The sequence below is a fragment of the Etheostoma cragini genome, chromosome 2, assembly GCF_013103735.1.
Source record: "Etheostoma cragini isolate CJK2018 chromosome 2, CSU_Ecrag_1.0, whole genome shotgun sequence".
In the NCBI taxonomy this organism is placed as follows: domain Eukaryota; kingdom Metazoa; phylum Chordata; class Actinopteri; order Perciformes; family Percidae; genus Etheostoma; species Etheostoma cragini.
In genome coordinates this window covers 29,822,599-29,833,357 of record NC_048408.1, presented here as the reverse complement: position 1 = coordinate 29,833,357, position 10,759 = coordinate 29,822,599, and the positions used below count along the sequence as shown (strand labels likewise).

The 10,759-nt window shown below is 38.0% G+C and overlaps 2 protein-coding genes across 3 annotated transcripts in view; both read right to left on the bottom strand.

Annotated features, from left to right (window-relative positions):
* commd1 (copper metabolism (Murr1) domain containing 1) overlaps nucleotides 1-513 on the bottom strand; it is a 6,600-nt gene extending 6,087 nt beyond the window's left edge. For both annotated transcript variants that reach the window (XM_034856332.1, XM_034856325.1), the window contains exon 1: nucleotides 322-513. In XM_034856332.1, the coding sequence (XP_034712223.1) occupies nucleotides 322-495 (174 nt within the window). In that variant the 5' untranslated portion in view covers nucleotides 496-513. The remainder of the gene's footprint in view (nucleotides 1-321) is intronic.
* Nucleotides 514-3,878: 3,365 nt separating this feature from the next.
* Nucleotides 3,879-10,759, bottom strand: part of LOC117934607 (rRNA/tRNA 2'-O-methyltransferase fibrillarin-like protein 1) — a 12,889-nt gene continuing 6,008 nt past the window's right edge. Inside the window, exons 3-4 of the mRNA XM_034856393.1 lie at nucleotides 6,431-6,522; nucleotides 3,879-4,513 (exon numbers count right to left, since the gene is read on the bottom strand). Coding sequence (XP_034712284.1) covers nucleotides 4,099-4,513; nucleotides 6,431-6,522 — 507 coding nt within the window. The 3' untranslated portion in view covers nucleotides 3,879-4,098. The remainder of the gene's footprint in view (nucleotides 4,514-6,430; nucleotides 6,523-10,759) is intronic.

The window sequence follows — 10,759 nt, the reverse complement described above, 5'->3', positions numbered from 1 at the left end:
ATAAGTATACACCCCCCTATGTTAAAATACAGGGGGCATAAGTATACATCCCCTATGTTAGAATACCAGTGCGTACTGTCTACATATAGAGTACTGTATATGTACAGTACATAAAGTACACAGTATGGTTATAACGAGACACTTTGGTGACAGTTTCTGCAAAACGTCTCAACTGCAAAGTAAATATATTTTAAAGTATGAGTTAAATCATCACTTTTACACCGTTGCTAATATCCCAGCACTGTAACTTCCAGGGTGGAGGTGTTGTATACTTCCAGGGTGGAGGTGTTGTATACTTCCAGGGTGGAGGTGTATTATTACCTTTAGGAGGCCTTTCATTTTCTCATGCAAAGCCTGGAACTGCTCGTGCGACAGCTCGGGGTATAACTCCGCCTTCAGCAGCTCCTCTGTGATTTCGCTGTTGTTGTAGTACACTTTCTGAGCTATTCCACTCAACAGTCCGCTCAGAGACTTCCCTGCCTCTACATCCGCCATGTTTCACGTCAATGTAGTCACATGCATGGACAGTTAAAGTCACGTGAAGCGGCGGACTCCCGCACGGCATTGTGGGAGTTGTAGTACCACAATGCGAGGAACATTTATTCTTTTTTTTCATGGTTTTCTAATGACTAAAATTGCTCTATTATCATCCGAAGATGAGTTATCAGCGAAGTTTGAATTTATACCTGGTTTGATAAGGTTAGTCTGTGTTTTATTTGAAATTTTAATGCAATTAACAAGACATACTCATATATTCAATACTTATAACTTTACCAAAGACGTTATTATAACCTTTTTTGTCATTTAACGTAATCAGCAATGTTATTTAATAACTTGATTATTGGTTTTGTATTGCAATATCTGTCTAAATCAAAGCCAAACATGGAAAAAAAACGCGTAATTTGACAATGTTTACTTCTGTTTTTAAGACGTTTTCTGATTTAAATAGCTTTTTTTTAACCAGATGGAATTGTCTTTTCTTATTTTTTGTTTTTTCTTAAATTTCCACCAACATTGTCAATGCCAATGTCAATTTATTATTTCATTTTATGAAAGTGTTTTACATTAAAATGGATAGGATGCATTTACATCCAGGTTAACTTAACTTATACCACACCACATGTCTAGCAAAGTGCCTTTATTAGTAGGCTCATCTCATATTTAAATGTTATTTTACAATATATTTTTATATCTAAAAATAAAAATACAAAACGGTTTGAGACGTTAAAAGAAATCTCCTTCTGCTTGTTTTAGTTTCAGATGGATGCAGTTATTTTTTGGTGAACATAGTCAAAACAGAGGTAAGTTTTCTCAAGTGACCTATGATGTTTTTTTTTTTTCAGATTGTCTTGTATTTATCTTTGAGAAAAACAGCATTTTATTGTGACTAGCTAGATAAACTAGCTTGAGTTAGCTAACTGTTATTTTAGGTAATAGTTAGCTAACGGAAAAGCTAATGGAGTAGCTAACGGAATATTAGCTTGCTAGCTAGCTAGCTCATATACCGTCTGCTCGCCTCGGGAAAACGGCGGTTTAATGGTTATATATTCCACTACAGTACATCTCAAAGGTAACGTTAAATGTAAATGTATTTATTGTGACTAGCTAGATAAACTAGCTTTAGTTAGTTAACTGTTAGTTTAGCTAACTAGTTAGCTAACGGAAAAGCTAAGGGAGTAGCTTCAGAGAACTGCAAAGGACAACACGAGGGTTAAATAACTGTTGAAGTGCCACTGTGTTCCTGTATTTGCGAGAAGAAAATGATTTGACACTTTTTTATTTGTCTTTAATGTAGATGAAGATCTTCCACTGGACAGCTGGTCTTGTTTTCAGCCTTTTGGTGGGAGAACTCTGTGTTTGAATGATCTCCACCTTCCTTGAAGCAGAGACTGATCAGCCAAACTGTGAGTGTCTGATATTAATTGACAAAACTTTACTTAGTATTTACTAACTTTGTATCCTCTGTTGACATTCACTGTCAGTCCAAAGCACTGATACCCTTCTAATACATTCTCATTAGGGTCGCAAAATTCTGGAAGTGTTCAAAGTGGAAAACTTTCCTTGGGAATTAACAGAAATATATGGGAATTAACGGGAAATAATCAGAATGACCTGGATATTTTTAATTGTTGCTTGTTATAATAATGTTATTCTATAACAGGGCTCTTAAATGTAGTTTAAAAAAAAAAACATTTTGCAGCATAATCTTGGTTTAAACAACCGGATTTAATGCAACTTCACTTGAATGTCCTCCCTATATTTGTCAATGACGTTGCTATTAACCTATGTTTGTTAATTGTATAGCCCACTTGTTCTTGATTGGCTGGAAACAACAGACAGCGCTGATAGTTAGCTTAGCACGCATATAACCCTAACCACAGTAAATCATAGGCAGCATGCTATCTACCTTCAGATGTTAAGCTAAAGGTCAATGGTTAGCCTGCTTAGCCTACTGCCGGGCTATTGGGGCCACACCCACTGCACAGATTAAGGCTGATGTGTTTATATTTAGCCTAGGTTTGTATAAGGTGGAGTTTGCATGAATTACTGAACATTTCCAGTTAATTCTCGTAAATTTCCATTAATTCCCATGAAAGTTTGCAAATTAGAATGTTTCCATAATTCCCCAGCTTAACTTTCCATGGAAAGTTTTGCAACCCTAATTCTTTTCAACCTGAAGATGCACGTCTAGAAGGAACGTTTGGCCCCGGTCTCATGAAACTGCAGTTACAGGTCAAAAGTCTTGTAGTCAAAACCAGACTTGTAGTTCTATAGATGTATTGCAACATCAGAGAATTACTGAGTATATTAGATAACAAATATCCTAAAAGGCGCTGCATGGTACTGTCATGCAGGACGTCCCAAATGATTGACACACAGACAGACCAGAATAGATGCAGAGCGAAGCTTTAATCAGAAAGAACGGGATATCCCAGAATTCCCTTTAACAGAAGTACAATTACTAAAGGCTTCATTCAGATTAAACATTCTGTTTTTACTGCCATCGTAATTATTTTGAAAGCTTAAAAATCAATCGTTTTGGTATCAGTGCCAAAACTCAGGTCTTGGTATAGTCACGGGTATTAATTAGGGGTGTTGCAAATAAAAAAAGGATGATGTGAGGTGCCATCATGTCTGATACGAGATGTTTACAGGTGTTGATGTCCTTCATTTAGTGATTGTAGACTGTAGCCTGTCTTTGAAGGCATCCTGTGAGATAGATATCGCCTACAAACAATTTAAAATAATATCTAATTTTGAATATTTTCACTGTTAGTGCAATTGCAATATGTTTTACTATATAAGAAAATTATCAATTTTGCATCTTTAATCTCATTTTATTTAAAAAAAGACATGTCGTCTGCTGTGTTCAGACTGTGCTACATTTAGGAAGTGTCCTTTTTAAGAGCAGATACAATAAAAAAGGGAAGTTCATACACAGTATATCTGATTGCTTGAATTTGTTGATGAAAACCATGTGCAGTAATATATAATAATGAAATTTGATGTATTGTGATGCATCGCAATATTGAATAGTTGACGGGATAATCGCAATTGAATTATGAGACCAGTAAATAGTCATAGCCCTAGTATCACTACATTTCAGAAGGAAGTCTTTAAAGGTGCAGTATGAGTTCCTGCATGATTTCAGCGCCATTTTATTTTTGTCTCAAATCGTAGGCGTCTCTCCTTGATTCTGCCTGAATACACGGTGCAAAAGCTCGGCCTCGGGAGGCAAAACGGGGGTCGCAAACAAACACTAGGGGCACAGGCTGTGCACCAAAAATACAACAAAACACTCCAGCCGATCACTGACAGGATGGTGGGTGGGTGTTAGTGACAGTTACAGAAACACGAGGGTAGCGCGAGCTTGCTCGGTTTTGAATTTACCTGGAACGTCAACAGAAGTCACCATGCAGGAACTCATAGTGCACCTTTAAATCTAGAGGAAGACAAATAAACAAGCACATTTGTAATAAGCATAGGGCACTCTCTCAGTGAGATTCATTGGGTTGCTGCTCCGATTCTCCTTTCTCGTGTCAGTCCATTATCAGTCCAAACAGCCCCATGGTCCATGTGTACCTTTGTCCGATTTTCTCACTCGTACCGTTGCTCTTCTGCACTACGTATTCCTCGTCTTTTACCACCTTTTCTACGTTTGCCGCCTCTCTTACGCTTACCCTTGCCCCCTTTTCTACGTTTGCCGCCTCTCTTACGCTTACCTTTGCCCCCTTTTCTACGTTTGCCGCCTCTCTTACGCTTACCTTTGCCCCCTTTTTTACATTTGCCGCCTCCCTTACACTTAACCTTGCCCCCTTTCCCACCTTTGCCTATGTCTTCACCCATTTCTTTGCCTGTGCCGGTTGAAAGGGCTGTACCCTCTTCCCCGCCTGTCCCCCCTCCCTGGGACACTTGACCCTCGTGGTCACCCGTAGAGACTTGCTGGAGATCCTCTGTGTCTTGGACCTGTGGGATCTTCACAGCCGGACTGACGGTGTTACCGAGGTCATTCCTGCCGAACCAACACATTTCATGAGTGACATGGTTTCAAGTTTATTGTCACATGCACAACAATAGAAAAAAGAAACGTTTGCTAGCATGAAAATCTTACATATCAGACTCCCTCCGAAAAAGCAAATAATCAAATTAAAACTTCAAAGATGAATGGATTAGTTAAATTCAGTTTTATTCATAGTATCAAATCATAACAAGAGTTATCTTGAGACGCTTTACAGATAGAGGAGGTCTAGACCACACTCTATAATTTACAAAGACCCAGCTATTAAATGAATAAATACAATGAATGGATTGTTGAGGTACTGAAATGTCTGAGGCTTGAAAAGATCCGGTATTCTATGAGGGGCTCCCCTAAAGCTCTGGCATCCCTTTTTATCACTGGAGAAACTGACCAGTCTTAACTGAGCCCTGAGCTAATCCCCTAACTCCGTCCCCTAATGTTTATTTTATTGTATTCTGTGTGTGTCTGGATGTGTGTGTGTGTCTGTATGTGTGTGTGTGTGTGTGTGTGTGTGTGTCTGTTTGTGTGTGTGTGTGTGTGTGTGAGTGTGGGTGGGTGTGTGTGTGTGTCTGTATGAGTGTGTTTGGGTGTATGTGTGTGTCTGTATGAGTGTGTTTGGGTGTATGTGTGTGTCTGTATGAGTGTGTTTGGGTATGTGTGTGTCTGTATGAGTGTGTTTGGGTGTATGTGTGTGTCTGTATGAGTGTGTTTGGGTATGTGTGTGTGTGAGTGTGTATGTGTGTGGGTGGGTGGGGTGCTGGGTTCTTTTTTGTGGATGGGCTATATCAATCAATCAGTCAAGTTTATCTGTATAGCCCTTTACAATAGCCGAAAGGTACCCAAAGTGCTTTACAACAAAGCCATGAAACAATACATAACACATACAGAAACATGCTGATACAATTAAAAGTGCTGTAGTGGTGCAGCGCTGCAGGACATTAAAAGCCTTCCAGAAATTCATAGAAAGGAGCAGACAGAAGGAGAACACCTAAGAGACAGTATCGCCCTAGTCAGAATAAAATGCTAATTTAAAAATATATAGGTATAGGGACCTGAAGACCGGTGTGTGGAAGGTCCACTATATGGGTCTGAAATCACTCATCTGCACAGCACTTTGTTTATGCAAACGTCACTAACTTGAAAATATAAAAAAATACAAAATTCCTGTATTAAATTTGTGATTATTTGGCTAAAGATTCTACCTTGCAAATGAGAGCATGGTGTTATCTAGCTACTTTGAGCAACTTTTGGAGCTGGTGCTGAATAATTTATTTGGAAAATAGTTGAACAAAACATTCAATTTGAGGACCTTATCTTGGGTGTTTTTTGAAATGTCAGAAAATGGTGAAAAATGTGGATCAATGTTTCCCGAAAAAGCCCAACACTAGGTCCTCAAATGTCTCGTTTTGTCCACAACTCAACGATATACAGTTTTGACTTAGACTTAGACTTAGACTTCTCTTTATTAATCCTTTTGGGATGACTCCCGCAGGAAATTGATTGTTCCAGCAGCAGTTTTAGCAAGAACAAAGAAATAAAAAATAGATAAAAAGACAGTATGAAGACAACAAAATACCAATAAAAATAATAACAACAACAGTAAGATCATTCGTCAAGTAAACAAAGAAAGACCATGAATTATTATTAAAGTGTCAGTGTTTTAGTCCAGTGTTAAGTGACCAGGTGTGAATTTAAGTCCAGGTGTGCATATATGTATGTGTGTATGTGTACTGTATGAATGTATGCATGTATGCATGTATGTGTGTATTGTATGTATTGTCCTCTCTGCCCTATTTCCTCTTCCCCCCTAGTGAGGAGTTTAATGTCACACAGGAGAGAAGAAACTAGAACAATATTCACATTTTACAGACTGGATTCCGAGAAGTTTTATTTAGGCTTTTGTGGACTTACTGATTCTTGATGCCTTCTTCCTGTTCCTGAGCGGCGACACTGTCAGACAGGAAGACGCCCAGAGCCACGACCATCCAGCACAGGCGGGCCATCTGCACACATCAGGTTTAACAACATTTAACACACTGAACTCTCACAATAACACATAATTAACAATGTGAAAAACTAAGACATAGACATAGCTTTTACTCTGGCAGATGAGTGGGCTGCAGCTGTCGGCCGTGTGCAAAAGTGTTAATTTCATCAGACGAGACTAAATATGTTCATCAGCGAAATTTTTTTACCATGGCGATGACGAGACGATGACGAGACTGCACCAATGTCCGAAAACGCCGACTAAGACTTAATTAACCTGCGTTATTGTTGATGAAGAAAGACGAGTCTGAAATGTTTTAAACAAACACTAAGAAACTAAATTTCTCTCCATTTTTGTCAACTATCGTCTAACTATCGAATTCCTTATCAATCTTTTTCCCGCCCTTTTGTAGAATTTATTTATTTTTAATTCAAAAATAGGCTACCTAAGTAATAATAACATTAAAATAAAGTATCTCTTCATTTTCACCTACTTTCGTCTCTGAATAAAGACTGAATTAACATGCGGTATTGTTGATGAAAAAAGAGGAGAAGAGAAATGAAATGAAATAAAAACTAAGATAAAATCTCTCTCTGTTTTCGTCAACTATCGTCTAACTAACTGTCAAATTCTTTATCAATCTCTTTCCCTCCCTTTGTAGAATTTTATTCTTTTTACTTAAAAAAATAGGCTACCTAAGTAATATTAACATTAATCTTCAATTTCATCAACCATCGTCTCTACTTTTTCATCACGAGATGGAACTAGTAAAGCGCCCGTTTTGGAGCGTGTGCCTGTTCCAAACGGGCCAATTTGATTGGCTCCCAGGGTTTGCCCCCCACACTTAGCGTGGTCCAATCAGGCGTGGCGCGGCTGCAACTCATCTAGATAATCGGCGTGTCCTCTTTTTTTTCATCTAGCCGTCACTGGGATCGAGTTTCTGTGCTGTGTGTTCATTCATACACCATCCGAACAGTCTTCTTCTCAGCTTGAACGTGCTGTTACTTTAACCCTCGTGTTGCCTCCACCTCCGGGACTCTCTCGTGGACTTATTTGGGTTTTTAAAAACAATTTTGAAATAAAATTGTACTTCATAATCTATTAACAGATATTGTCTTCATCTCCATTTCAAACAGCTGAGATAACATCTATATTTAGGGAAAGCATCAGTCTCTACTAGAACACTATTAAACATGGAAGTGGGGTTCGTTTGTGGTCATAAGGTTATAATTCATGTTAAAATCCACTATGGAAACAACATAAGTGTCATATCCAGAATAATGTTCTGAGTCAGGAATACATGTTTATCTCAGGAAATAAGGAAAGGACGCTGATTTCAGGTAGAAAACATGGAACTTGTTCCATTTTTCTTATTGTAAAATGTGAAATGCGTCAATTTGACCCGAATACCATAAAAGGGTCAAGTAATTTATGCATTAAAAAAACAAAAAAACATTGTCCCCGTGACCCAAAACCGTAAGTTTGTGATCTGTTGCCCCCCTAATTGGATGAGTGGGTCTCTAGAACACTTCAAATGACAACGCTGCAAGCTGCAACACTGGAAAACAGTCGCAAGGCATTCGCTCCAAAAAAACAAAATAGCAATGCATAAGTTATTAAATAACTCACCTTTGCGTCTGTTCTCAGTGGGATCTTCTGGCTCTACAGAAACGGACACAAATAAAAATGCATTAATATTTGGATTTCTAGAAATGTTTGCAAATCTGTTAACAAGCTTTTTTAGAAATCCTGCTAAGTAACTAAAAAAATCAACATGTACTCACGTCCATTTTAGACTATCTTTAGGTTTGTGACTGTAATCTAAAACGAAATTTAAAGATGCAACCTTTGCTTTAGGAAATGGGGATTTTTCATTACTTTCTGACGCTTTACAGAACGAATTATTAATCCTGAAAATCATCAGCATTAATGAACTTATTAGTTGTAGTTAATTTTGCCCCGAGAAGGGAAGATACACACTTTCTTATCTCACGTACCTGCTTTGCTGAAGAAAGATGCTCTGCAGACGGTTTTCTTCTCAGTGTTTGAAGGGAAGTTGCTGCTTAGTCCGAGGAACGGCACATTTCTTTATAGGGGAACTGGCCAAACCCCCTCACCCCTCTTGTTTCCCTTATTTGAACATATCTCTCAAAAGGTAGAAAGAGGAAGAATTTTAAAAAATGTGCAAAGGCATTGTCTCAGCATGATTCGACGCATTATGAAGAGGATAAAGTCATGCATCGTCCCCTAAATGAGAACTAGAGCGAGTAGAACTTAGCGTTTAAAGTTAAAGTAGAATGAAAACATAAAAAATAGCACTTTATTTATCCCTGATTGGCGAAATTCAATTTTTTCCTAAATCAATGTTCTTTTTAAGTCCCCAAAATAACATGATTGATTCCACCCAACGCTCTTTGCCAAGTACAAATCTCTACTTTCATTAATTTTGGGGCGTCTTATTCAATTTTATAGCATTTGAAAAACCAAAGTGAAGTGTTTTTGAAATAGTATTGAGTAAAAGTTGACATATTCCAGTCTGTGATTATCATCAACATCCATTCCTTTCATTTTAGTCTCAGTAATTCCTAATTTCTACTTTTCTTACTCAAACAATAGGCTTAATTTCATATAAATGAGGTTTAATGAGCCTAAATTCCAGAAATAACTGTAAAACTAAAGTTAATATGTGTTACGTAGTGTTGAAAACTTTGAAAAAATGACACAAATTTGACAAAAACTTAAAAAAAGTTAAAAACATTGATGAAAAAAACCTCAACAAAAAGTGTTGATTTTCAATTTCAACGGAAAGACAACACAACGGATTAAAGTCCACTCCAAAAAAGTTGTCCACCAGCGGTCTGTAGTCCCCCCCCCCCCCCAGCAACTGCAGAGTCATCAGAAAACATCTGCAAGTGATATTCGGATCCAACCCTCTTTCATACATCACCAGTTAACCACACGGCTCTACGCTTTTATTTTGAAAAGCCGCTGCATGGTACTGTCATGCAGGACGTCCCAAATGATGATTGACACACAGACAGACCAGAATAGATGCTGAGCGAAGCTTTAATCAGGAAGAACAAGACATTATAAAGTGCCGTTTTACAATGTTATTAAAAAAAAAAAAAAAAAACATAAAAGAAAACAGTGTTTAGTGATTAATGTTGATGTTGTGGCGGGCTGTCACAAATAAATCAATGAATGGGAAACACTCTTCTTTACAATATTGAAGTGAAGAAAAGAAGCGTGAGATGTTGACGCTGCAGTTTATTAATGTAAGTCAAAAAGCACATTACTGTCGACTGGAAACCTAATGAAAATAGGATGTTCACAGGAGTGAATATTTCCTTATTAACCGAAATAAAGACACATTGTCTGCCGTCTGTGGCCCTGTTTGAACACACTGGACAGTGGTGCTCACACGTTTACATACCCGTGCTTAAATGGACGCAAAAAGATGAATAAAAAAAAATAATCTTTTGTTTTAGGTCGTTTGTAATAGATCTACATGGTTATTCTTCATGGCATTGACGGCATATTTTACACAGGAACACTTTTCTGAAAACTGGCAGCTGTGCACAGTGTGTTAATTTTGAAATGTCCATTTATTAATTTATCCGCCACGCGTAAACGCAGTCTGTAACTCAGACTTCAACATAAAGACATCGAGGCCTTTATTTGTAGAGTAAGCAAAACAACAAAAACACCCCACAGCATATTCATTCTTACTTGTGAGACTGCTAATGAGCTACTCTTGTTTTTTCAAATCCATATATATTCTAAATAGTCGAGCATTTGTTTAATTACTGTGTATATGTTTCTGTGTGTGTGTGTGTGTGCGTGCGTGTGTGAATTTGTGGGATTTTAAAATACTTTTGGACGTCAATGGAGCTTAGGCACAATATATGACAATAGACACAATATATACACACATGCTAGTGGATACTTTCACTGTCTTTGGTTAATTTCATGGGATGACAACAACAAAAAACACAGAAAACCACCAGCTAAATCCTTTTGAAAGCTAAAAACAATCGATCCATTCAGCATCAGCGCCCCAACTCGGGTGATAGTCGAAGGCATTCACACAATTGCAGTCGAATCAGCCCCAGGGCTCATATGTCTCGCTATTACCTTCTGCACTACTTTTGCCTCGTCTTTTACCCTTGCCCCCCTTTCCACCTTTGCCTCCTCCTCTACGCCCAACCTTACCACCTTTTCCACCTTTGCTGCCTCCTCTACGCCCAACCTTA